The 12537-nt window shown below is 46.3% G+C and overlaps 1 protein-coding gene across 7 annotated transcripts in view; it reads left to right on the forward strand.

The window, feature by feature from the left end:
• The window catches only part of brd9 (bromodomain containing 9), a 109308-nt gene that overhangs the window by 38025 nt on the left and 58746 nt on the right, over positions 1 to 12537 (forward strand). For 5 of the 7 annotated variants that reach the window (XM_072509855.1, XM_072509850.1, XM_072509849.1 and 2 more), the window contains exons 6-10: positions 3227 to 3337; positions 4227 to 4405; positions 5348 to 5480; positions 6341 to 6416; positions 11963 to 12067. In XM_072509855.1, coding sequence (XP_072365956.1) covers positions 3227 to 3337; positions 4227 to 4405; positions 5348 to 5480; positions 6341 to 6416; positions 11963 to 12067 — 604 coding nt within the window. The remainder of the gene's footprint in view (positions 1 to 3226; positions 3338 to 4226; positions 4406 to 5347; positions 5481 to 6340; positions 6417 to 11962; positions 12068 to 12537) is intronic. The other 2 variants (XM_072509851.1, XM_072509852.1) reach the window with 2 other exon arrangements.

The following is a 12537-nucleotide window of genomic DNA, read 5'->3' on the forward strand; positions in this document are numbered from 1 at the left end:
GTACCTCTCTATACTTCCTCGGACCCGCTCGCTCACATCCTCGTCCGCCAACAGCCCCACCTCCAAGCGCCACAGCGGGCGCTGGTCCCTCTCCTCCCCCATCTCCAAGTCCACCCAATGCGGGGCGTGGTCCGAAATGGCTATTGCCGAATACTCGGTATCCTCTACTCTCGCTATCAGCGCCCTACTCAAAATGAAAAAGTCGACTCGAGAATAAGCCTTATGGACATGTGAGAAGAATGAAAATTCCCTAGCCCCAGGCCTTGCAAATCTCCAAGGGTCCACCCCTCCCATTTGGTCCATGAATCCCCTCAACACTCTAGCCGCCGCCGGCTTCCTACCCGTCCTAGGCCTGGAGCGATCCAGTGCAGGATCCAACACCGTGTTAAAGTCTCCCCCCATTATCAGGCCCCCCACTTCCAAGTCTGGGATCCGACCCAACATACGCCGCATAAAACCCGCATAGTCCCAGTTCGGAGCATACACATTGACCAGTACCACCCTCTCTCCCTGCAACTTACCACTTACCATTATGTACCTACCGCCATTATCTGCCACAATGCTCGACGCCTCGAATAACACCTTTCCTACCAAGATCGCCACCCCTCGATTTTTGGCATCTAGCCCCGAGTGAAACACCTGACCTACCCACCCTTTCCTCAGTCTTACCTGGTCTGCCACCTTCAGGTGTGTCTCCTGGAGCATAACTACATCCGCCTTGAGCCCCTTCAGGTGCGCGAACACGCGGGCCCGCTTAACCGGCCCATTCAGTCCCCTTACATTCCAGGTTATCAACCGGATCAGGGGGCTACCCACCCCCCACCCCCCTCCCCCGCCGACCAGCCATGACCCCTCCTCGGTCAGCCACGCGCCCGCACCCCACACCCGGCCAGTTCCCCACAGCGGCATACCCCCGTCTCGACCCACCCCACTCGCTCCAGCTCCTCCTTGATCTTAGCAGCAGCAACTCGATTCCCCCAGCTAGGACCCATCCTAGCTGGTTTACTTCCCCCATTTCACTTCCGCGAGTCAGCTGACTCCTGCTGACCCCGGCCACTCCCGCCTCCCCTTCGACTCCTCCCATTGTGTGGCACACCCTCCTCTCCCGCTCCCCATTCACAGGCCCTCCCCCTCTGTTCTAAGCGCGGGAAACAATCCTCGCTTCCCCGCCCCGGTCCTCTTTCCCCCCCCCCCCCCCCCCCCCCCCCCCCCCCCCCCCCCAGTCTTCGGCGTGGGAAAAAAATCCCGCACTCTCCACCTACCAGGCCCCGCCACCAACCAAAACAGTGCTCAACCTGCCCCATCCACCCTCCCCAACCCGAAAGAGAAAAACACAGAGAAAAAGAAACCCAAAACAATGCAGAGGCTCCCCCCTCGAACCAAAAATAGGCATAACATATCCACCACAGTCCCCAATCGCCCATCCCGGCCCTCAGTCTGTGTCCAGCTTCTCGGCCTGAATGAAGGCCCACGCCTCCTCCGGAGACGCAAAATAATGGTGCCGGTCCTTGTAGGTAACCCACAATCGCGCCGGCTGCAACATGCCAAACTTCACCCCCTTCCTGTGCAGCACCGCCTTCGCTCAATTGTACCCGGCCCTCCTCTTCGCCACCTCCGCACTCCAGTCCTGATATATCCGAACCTCCGCGTTCTCCCACCTGCTGCTCCTCTCCTTCTTGGCCCACCTGAGCACACACTCCCGATCGACGAACCGATGGAACCGCACCAGCACCACCCGCGGAGGCACGTTAGCCTTGGGCCTCCTCGCCAACACTCTTAAGGGCCCCTTCCAGCTCCAGGGGCTCCTGGAAGGACCCCGCTCCCATCAGCGAGTTTAACATGGTGACCACATAGGCCCCCACGTCCGGCCCCTCCAGCCCCTCCGGGAGACCCAGAATCCGCAGATTCTTCCGCCTCGACCGATTCTCCATCTCCTCAAACCGCTCCTGCCATTCCTTGTGGAGCACCTTTACCGCCAGGACTAAGATCTCGTCCTCATTGTCAGAGATCTTTTGTTGTGCCTCTCGGATCGCCACCCCCTGGGCCGTCTGTGTCTCCAGCAGCTTATCAATAGAAGCCTTCATCGGCTCTAGCAGGTCCGTTTTAATCTCTCTGAGGCAGCGCTGGATACCCTCTTGTTGCTCCTCTGCCCACTGCCTCCATGCTGCCTGGTCTCCGCCCGCCGCCATTTTGTCCTTCTTCCCTCCCTTCTTCTGGTCCACCACCACGTTTTTTGTCACCCCGCTCCTAGTTAAAGCCATATACTGACGGAGAGCTATTATTAACTCCTTCCCATACCGGGAAACGTCGAAAAAGTGCCCTTGGGGGCCAGAAAAGAGCCCAAAAGTCCGTTTTTGCAGGAGCCGCCGAATGTGCGACTTAGCTCCGCATAGCCGCAACTGGAAGTCTCGAGAGGGAATCCTTTTGGCAGTGTTCGCTTCACCAATCTACCCCAAAATGTCTGTGGAAACTCCTGAAAAAGGTCTAAGTGTCCGTTCCAGACGGGAGCTGCTGAATGCGCGACCTACTCCTCCATGGCCGCCACCGGAAGCCTCGTCCCCGCTTCTTCAGTGGCCTTGGTGAGATCTTTTCACAGTTGTTCCCTCTGCTGTTAGAATTCAACTTTGATAAAGGCCCTCAGGTCAGTTTGCAGCTTTAAGCTTGCCCTACCCCCGCCTGCATGCTGGAAGAGGCTCTGTTTATCCTGCAGTTACAGCCAAATCTTTTACTGTTTCTGCCGGGTCTGGTAGCCAAAAGACATAAAATTCCTGGGCGACACTGCCAGGGGAATGTTGCAGTCTTCCTGCCACACCAGGAAATGTCATACAAATGCCGTGGGGGCCCTGTAAAAGAGCCCAAAAGTCCGTTCCAAGCGGGAGCTACCGAATATGCGACCTAGCTCTGCATAGCCGCACACGGAAGTCTCTGTTCCAGAATATGTTAAAATGAACTGAGAGCTATTTTAAATTAACAATCTTTAAATCATATTTGGCTATTTAGTGCCAATAACGTGATGGGAGGAGGAAAAGTAGTAAAATAGGCCTAGCACAGCAAGGCTGAAACGACCTGTGTATCGGGTTATAATTGGTATGCAAGACCAACTCTTATTAGTGCATTCCCTTTTTAAAAAAATCTCATGCCAGTTCGTTCTATCCACTGCAGAAAATTGAACAAAGAAATAGTAAAACATTTTAAGTAATTTTTGTTTTGTTGCTTTTCTCGGCAGGGTGATTTCAAGCTAATGTGCGATAATGCAATGACTTACAACCGACCTGAAACGGTGTACTACAAAGCCGCAAAGAAGCTACTTCACACAGGATTTAAAATGATGAGTAAAGTAAGATGATTTTTTGTGACCTGGGTGTCTGATGTATAATGTGACTAGTGATGGGTCAGCACAGTATTTTACTGAAAACACCAGCAAATCTAGATTTTCATTCTGCTGCCTGCCAGTATGGGGCCATCACTGCTGTGATTAAATCATCATTTTGGGGAAATAGCATGTAACTAGTGCTGAGGGACATGCTATGGTGAAGAGGGAGGGAAATTATAAACCATATGTCTGTTCTGATGTTGACACAATCTTGGAACACAGAAATTGGTCTCTTGCTGCCATTACGGTGCTGCATTCTTAAACTAAGTCAAACGAGAATGATATTTGTGTTGAATCATCACTAGCATAATTAATCCAATGTGTACATCACTCAATTATTCCACCTAGTTTGTATTGCTAGGAATGCATAACGTAAAAAGGACTGTAAACCAGGTACACTAGATATGCACTGTATCGTGATGCATAATTGAAGTAAGTTAATATTTAACGCTTTCATTGTGGTTGCATGGATTATCATGCTACGATGTGTTTTGTGTCTGTTTTTGTTTTGTGGAGAGTAACATTTTCTAAACTATGTTCAGCATTACCCTGATTGTGTTTTATTTCCTCCATTACCCCTTCGCGACCTTGCATTATGGTGTTGATGGCTGGTAGAGTCTTTGCCAAGACGTGCCATAGTCTGTGATCCATATGCCATATGTCACCACTGGTGTTCTTCTCCATTGAGCACCAGCAATGCTCATCTGTAATCACTCTCATTCACAGAGTGTCAGTCATTAAACACTGTACACATCAATGACCAGCGATTACTAAATGCTGTGCATGTGCATGCAGTTCACCCCAGCACTTGGGGAGAAGTAAAAAGCGTGCCCTCTGTGTTCTTTGCTTACAGGAGCGTCTGTTAGCTTTGAAGCGCAGCATGACATTCATGCAGGAGATCGATTTTTCTCAGCAGGCAGCACTGTTAGGTGATGAAGATCTAACGCAAGAGGAAACTGTTGCAGAAGTTACTGTAGTACCTGTCGAAACAACAACCAAGAAATCCAAGAAGCAAATTAAAGAAGTCATCAGGTAAATTGATTTTGATTTGAAATTGCCGCTCCTTTTCCAAAGCAGCCCTTGAAAGTTGAAAATAAGGTGATATATTTTAGAGGAGAGACCTTTTTGAAATATGCTGGTTCTTTTTTTATTCATGTTGCTCATCTCTAATTGTCCTTGGGAGCAGTTAGTCAACTGTATTGCTGTGGATCTGGAGCTACATGTAGGCCAGACCAGGTATGCACAGCTGATTTTCTTCCCTAAAGTGAACCAGGTGGGTTACAACAATCAATGATAGTTTTGTGGTCGCCATTACTGCAACTAGCTTTCAGTTCCAGAAATTTTTAATTGATTGTATTTAAATTTCACCTTAATATTATCCTACTGCAGTGGCCTTTTCTCAGAGCAGCTTGCTTCTATTGGAAGACATTTTGTTTTAGAATCTGACTATTCAGTTGCATAAGGATATCTAGTATACCCAGTAAGGTAATGATTTGAGGTTATTCATGGCCTGCGGTTTTGCAATACCTCTGTCTGATGTGTCTTTCAGTAGCCTGGCCCTGATAGCAGCATTGATTGCTTGCTAAGATGTAGTGATGTGGTTCTGGTCACCTTGTCCCAGTGTTCATTATCCTTATGTGACGTTGACAGGAACATACTGGACCAGGATCCTGGCCTAATTCATGTTCCTTCTGTGAATCCAGAATACTGAAACCAATAAGAATAATTTATTAGTGCTGACTATAATAAGTTAACTTGTCATCGACTGCGTACGCCACCTGACCGCTGTGCTTTATGCAATTGAGTTCACATTTTGAGATCCTGTAACAAAGTTATCTTGGTTCTGCCATTATAGGCTAGATTGGAGATGTGTATTCAATTTTCTCAGAATTGCATAACATGGGTGCATCCAATTTACTACAGTGCTCACTTCCTGCCATCCAGCTTTACGCAAATAATTTGTTCTCTTTCCAGTTACTTGTATGAGCCAGAAGGCAACGCGTGCAGCTCGACAGACAGTACAGCTGAGGAACATGTCCTAGCCCTCGTGGAACATGCGGCAGATGAAGCTCGTGATAGAATTAGCAGAAATGCTGCCAACAGCAAGGTATATCAGTGTGACCGCTAAATAAAGAATTTAACGTGCCTGTATTTAATATTAGCTCGTCTGTGAGTTAACTGGAAATGTGCAGCAATAAGTTCTATTCTGACCATTGCATTTTTATGGCCTTTGACTTGAGCCGTTTATGTTGTAAAACTATACATTGCGGAAAGAAACCATTTGCCCTGTAACTCCTGTGCAAATTCTTAAAACAGCTAACCTTGGTCCCATTCCCCTGCCCTTTCCCTAAGTTTCTCTGTCCAATCACTTTCCTTCTAAAAACTGCAATGAATTATGCTTCTCTTACTATTAAGTATTCCATTCTTGTGAAACCTCTAAAAGAAAATATTTCTAGACTCTTGCTTTGTTCTTTTGGTGAATTTATTTTTCTGCCCTCTAATAGCTATCGCGCTGACCAGTGAAGATCACCTATCCTTAATTTACCATGATAAACCTTTATTTGGTGTTATTTGAAATTGCCATCGGTGGACGTAGCACAGCTGTTAGTTGCTTGTATTGTAGGTGTGAATTACCAATGGCTCTTGGCATAGAAATACACAAGATACTAGAGTTATCTAGATGCGTATCATTGCAGTGTCTTCAAACATCATGTTTTTGAATAGACAAGGCTGTTCATTTTTTAAAAAACATTGCTTGACCTATCCATGGCATGTATAAAACCAATTGATTTTAGATGGAGTAACTATATTAAAGGACTTGGACACCCTAATTTTAGAGTAACTTCTAAGCAAAAAAATGATTCTATAATGGATGGGTATTTTTTCGTCAGAGTTACTACTTATTCATACTGCAACTAGAAACTGTATATTTGATCCAGCACACATTTTAACTATATTTTGTTGCAGATTGGCTACCTCAGAAAGGAAGGTGAAGGTCCTCTGCTCTTTGCTGTTGTAAACCAGTCTGACCCAGAAACGGAAGGCAAGTTGGCTTTAATGTTGGATTCTTTTTAAAAATATTCCAAGGGTGAAAGTTGGTCCGAGCAGGATCTGTGCACTATCTCAGAATATAAGGTTGCACGTTGACAAATGCTTCCACAACATGCCTGATTTCCTTTTCAAACTGAATATTGACTAAATATCCCAGCGCATACTGGAGGAGTAGCACCTCCTCTTCCAATTAGGCACGTTACAGCCTTCCAGACTTAACATTGAGTTCAACAACTACAGATTGTGAACTCTCTACTCCACTTTCACCCCATTCTTATTTCTATCTATTTATTTCCATTGATCTGTTTTTCCCTCACATTGTTTCCCCCATCCGACTTGAGCCATCTATTCCTAGTTGCCCTTTACTCACCTTTTTTCTGCCATTTACACATTCTAATCTCTTTATGTACCACTACCAGCACTCTTCTAATAATAATAATCTTTATTGGTGTCACAAGTAGGCTTACATTAACACTACAATGAAGTTACTGTGAAAATCCCCTAGTCGCCACACTCTGTCGCCTATTCGGGTAGATTGAGGGAGAATTCAGAATGTCCAGTTCACCTAACAAACACTCTTTCAGGACTTGTGGGAGGAAACCAGAGCACCTGGAGGAACCCCACGCAGACACTGGAAGAACATGCAGACTCCGCACAGACAGTGACCCAAGCCGGGAGTCAAACCCGAGTGCTGGCGCTGTGAAGCAACAGTACTAACCACTGTGCTGCCCTTAGCCTTAATCACCCCTATTTACATTACTTTTGGCTTTCTGTCCACAACATCTTTGTCAATCTCCACCTATCTACCACTGTGCCATCCTGATTGGCAGAGCAGACTCAAAAGGCCGAATGGCCTATGCCTCATCCTAGTTTCTCTGATTCAGTAATGCCAACATTTACACAGAAAATACTGGACAGTCACAGCAGGTCATACAGCATCTGTGGATGTACAGCACCTATCGCTGGCCCCCTATCCAACCCCACAACAGTATAAATCTGACCGTATTTCCTCTTCTCTCTAGCTTTAACAAAGAGTCATCCAGACTCGAAACGTTAGCTCCCCTCTCTCTCCACAAATGCTGCATGACCTACTGTGATTGTCCAGTATTTTCTGTGTAAATATTGGCATTACTGAATCAGAGAAAGTAGGATGAGGAATAGACCATTCGGCCTTTCGAGCCTGCTCTGCCATTCAGGACGGCACAGTGGCAGAGTGATTAGCACTCAGAGCCAGGAACCCATGTTCGATTCCGGGTGACTGTCTTTGTGGAGTTTGAATATTCACCCCGTGCCTCTGTGGGTTTCCTTCGGGTGTTCCGGTTTCATCCACAGTCCAAAGATGTGCAAGTTAGGTGGATTAGTCATGCTAAATTGCCCCTTAGTGTCCAAACGTTAGGTGGATTAGAAGGATAGGGCTGGCAAGTGGGCCTAGGTTTAGGTGCTCTTTTGGAGCGTTGGTGCAGATTCGGTGGGCCGAATGACCTCCTTCTGCCGTGTAGACATTCTGTGATTCTAAGATGATGGCTGATCCTCTAACTCAATGCCACATTCCTGTTTTCTCCCCATATCCCTTGATGCCAATAAAATTGTCTCCATCTCTTTCTTGAATACATTAAGTAACTTGGCCTCCACAGATCTCTGGTCGAGAATTGCACAGATTCACTACACTTTGAGCGAAGAAATCTTTCCTCTTGGCAGTCCTAAATGGTCCATCCCATCTCCTGAGATTGTGTCCCCTGATTCTACATTCCCCAACCAGGGAAAACTGTATCAGCCTAGTGAATATCCACTTCACTCCCTCTATGGGAACTATATCCTTTTCATTGGTAGGGAGACCAAAATTGCACGCAATACTCCAGGTGTGGTCTCACCCAGGCCCTGTAAGACATCCCTATTTCTGAACTCAAATCCTCTTGCAATAAAGGCCAACATACCAGTTGCGTTCCTAATTGCTTGCTGTACCTGCTTTTCCACCTTCATTGACTGGTGTACAAGGAAATCCAGATCCCGTTGTACATCCACACGTCCCAATAAATGATAATTTAAATAATACTCTTCTCCCACGTCATATTGCATTTGCCATCACCATGAAACCTCCTTACATCCTACTCACAACTCACAATTCCACCCATAGAATTCATAGAATCCCTACAGTGAAGAAGGACGCCATTCAGTCCATCGAGTCTGCATAGACCCTCTGAAAGAGCACCGCACCGAGGCACACTCCGCTGCCCTATCCCCGTAACCCCACCTAACCTATACATCTTTGGACTCTGGGAGGAAACCACAGAACCCAGAGGAAACCCATGCAGACACGTGGAGAATAAACGCCACATAGTCACCCAAGGTCAGAATCGATCGCAGGACCCTGGTGTGCTGTGAAGCAGCAGTGCTAACTGCCGCCCAGTTTTGTGTCATCAGCAAACTTGGAAATGTTATATTTGGTTTCCTCATCCACATCAATCAATGAGCTTGAGGTGATGTGGAGCTTATGGTTTTCATTCATTCACAAACTACATCTTCCTCCTAATTCATGAATCATACAGCAAAAAACAGACTTTCCTAAGAATAGTATTATTTCCAACAAAACGAGTGAGTGGAGGGTAGTTACATAATATAAATTGTGTATGTAAAATCAATCCTTGTCACTTTTGGTCGTACGTTCGTACGTTCTCCAAGTGTAGTTGACAGATGAATAACCCAACTATCCATTCTGACTGAGACTCGTATCATTATAGGAAGCCTTTTCTCCCCACTGACATCAAGTGGACACAATGTAAAACAGGCTAGCTAATTCTGATTGTTGGTGTTATTGGCACAGAACGATTTCAATCCCTATCTTCATGTAATTTTCAGCAGTGAATATAATAGAATTTCATCGATCTGTTAACCTGGTTTGATTGTGCAACAAATATGAAGTATTGATCATTGTACAGGAATTTCATGGGAATGGGGATACTATATCATTGTGAATTGAGTAATAATAAATGGGCCATTTTCATGACAGCAAGGCGTGTCAGTGGAATGCCGTGTCAGTGGAATGCTGTGGCTGCAGATACGGGGCCCCGCACTTCGGGTCGGTGTCCACGAATGCGCACGGCTGAGGCCGCCCCGTACGACAGGACGGACTCGGACCGCAGAGCAGCACCAAAAATGTAGCCCCCACCCTCGAGATCACGCGCGCTTGCGGATCCATGGCGCCCGATCGCTCCCCAAGGCGTCCATGAGGCCCTCCCCGGTGAACGATCCCCCGCCGACCCCCCCCCCCCCCCCCCCCTCCCCCACCCACCAGGGTGGTCGCGGAGTGAGTCCACAACGCCACCCGACGTTCCCGACCACCAGTAAGCGGTTAGAACCATGCGCGTGGAGAACCGCGGGGGGGGGGGGGGGCTCTGTCAATGGCCCCCTACCCGCGCCGCGTAGTTTGCGCGCGTGTGATTCTCGACCGACTCTCCGGGGACCAGAGAACCGCGGGAGCGGTGCCGGTCCGAATTTCCAGCTTGACGGCCATTCTCCGCCGAACGTGATTTCGGCGCGGAGGCTTAGAGAATCCAGCCCCAGATGTAGGTACAGCAAGTAATTAAGAAAGTAACTGGTACATTAGTCATGGTGCATTAGAGTAAGGATAGGGCTTTGGTGAGACCGTATCTGGAGTATTGTGTACAGTTTTGGTCTCCTTTCCTCAGGAAGGATACGCTTGGCTTGGAGGGAATGCAACAAAGGTTCACTAGATTTGATTCCTGGCATAAAAAAGGCTAACTTATGAGGAGACATTAAGTAGAATGGGCCTATGTTCTCTGGAGTTTAGAAAGATGATAGGTAATTGTGTTGTAACTTAAAAATGTTTTGACAGAATAGAAGCTAAATTGCCCCATAGTATCAAAAGATGTGTAGGTGAAGTGGGGTTACAGGAATGGGCAGTGGAGTGGGGCAGGATAGGACACTCTTTTGGAGGGTTGGTGCAGACCCGGGCCAAAAGGCTTCCTTCTATACTGTAGCGGTTCTATGTTGAGAGACTATCTTCCCTGGCTAGAGGGTCTAGAACTAGGGGTCATTGTTTCAGGATAAGGAATCAACCATTTAGAACTGAGATGAGGAACCTCTGTACCTGGAGTGCTCTAAAACTGCAATTCTCTGTTGCAGAGAACTACGGACACTTAATCTGTACATGCTCAAAACTGGACAGCAATAGACTTGATACTAACTGTATCAAGCAATAAAGGGATGGTCTCCTCATTAAATTTGATAATGTTTCATTACACACTATACTTTCGTGCAGGGCATGTTAAAGATAGAAGATTGTTGCATCCAGTAAGATTTGGTGCTCCGTTAAACTCCAGACGTGAGACATTACTGCCAATTGGCGAAATTCCAACTTTGGAATAATGGAATTCTGCCCGCTGAATTTTTTTCCGACCACCGCCTCCAAGCTGAGAGCCTGCACAATCTCTGTCTTTAAGGAGGCCAGGAGCAGGCTTGGGGAATTGACCACTCTATCCACAGAGATTGGGCTGCAGCGTTGCTGGTGGCCACTTGGTGGAGCTGCAGGGTTCAACAAGCTTGCAAGTGGGTAGAGCAATGGAGTTTGGGTTCAAAAGACCCAGAGTGGTCGGGAGAGGAGCAGCAGAGTCAGGGTTTGGAAGTACCTGGGAAGCAGTGGAGCTGAGGATCAGAGAGGATGTATATACGCAGATATGTCAAAACTAGAAATTCTACAAGTTAGTAAGCTAGATTGTGCACTTTGCATGACTTATTAATTTGTCAAGTTACGAGAGTGAGATGTTTAAATTTGGGCACCTGAAGGGAAAGTGTGAAGGTTGATACCTTCTGATCTCCAGCAAAAAGAAATGCCCAAGAATTCGTCACTACATTTTTTTTAAAGCTCACGTGAGATGTTGCACTTTAAGTAGCTTTAAAATGAAATGTTGGAGTTCTTGTTTGTTGCAAAAAAAAGCTCCAAACATAAATCTTTCTTAAATAATGTCACATAGCATATTGTGAATCATACTTGAAGTTATTGTGAATAGTGTTATTAACGGAAGTTTTTTTTATTTATTCGTTGTTCATGGGATGTGACTGATGCTGGCAGGGCCAACATTTATCGCCCATCCCAGATTTCCCTTGAGAAGGTGGCGGCGAGCTGCCCTGAACCGCTGCAGTCCATGTGCTGCAGGTACACCCACAATGCTGTTTGGGAGGGAGTTCCAGGACTTTGACCCAGTGCCAGTGAAGGAACGGTGATGTAGTTCCGCGTCAGAATGATGTGCGGCTTCGAGGGAAACTTACAGGTGGTAGTGTTCCCATGCATCTATTGCCCTTGTCCTTCTAGGAGGTAGAGATCACGGATTTGCCAGCACAGTAAAAATGCTACTTCAGGTAGTCTTAGTGGAAATCAACGTAGAGTTTATGTGGACCCATGTTATTTACGGTAAATATATTTTGTCAAGGCGAAACTCTAAAATAGATGTGACAGATTTATTTCTTGCAGTCTTGTATCAGATTTGAATATATATTTAGACTTCTGTGTTGGCATTGCAGAGGAGGAGGTTCACCAAGTCGATCTGAGTTCCCTGACAACTAAACTCCAACCAGGTATCAATACTATGGGATTTAAAGATGATAGAAGAAACAAAGCTTTATCGGGTAAGGTTTGCTCTATTTCTCCAGCCCAAACTTTGTTTTTGAGTAGGACCCGAATGTTGCTTGCGCGTTTCGGAAACCTGTTTCAATTTGACTTTCACAGTTCAAGCCCTGTTTCAATACATACAGCATCAGTCTTCATATCCAGTCGGTCTGGAAATATTGCATCCAGTGTCAATTTTCATTATTTTTCAGTAACCTTCAGTATTGTGTTGAAACACTGAGCACGTTGTTGCAATTTAACAAAATGTTCATGTGCAAATTTGTGTCTTTGTATCTTTCACAATAGACCATACTATATTGTGAATATACACTATTCACTTCATTCTTCATTCCTTTCTTATCCCACCAGTGATTTCTATTAAACACCAAATCATCCTCTTGAGGACAAGAGGGGAGAACATTGAGAATTGAGAGGAAAAGCTACAAAAATTTTTTTGGGGACGGTTGGAAATTATCTGTGTTTGCTGCAT

The sequence above is a fragment of the Scyliorhinus torazame genome, chromosome 6 (assembly GCF_047496885.1).
Source record: "Scyliorhinus torazame isolate Kashiwa2021f chromosome 6, sScyTor2.1, whole genome shotgun sequence".
Taxonomy (NCBI): domain Eukaryota; kingdom Metazoa; phylum Chordata; class Chondrichthyes; order Carcharhiniformes; family Scyliorhinidae; genus Scyliorhinus; species Scyliorhinus torazame.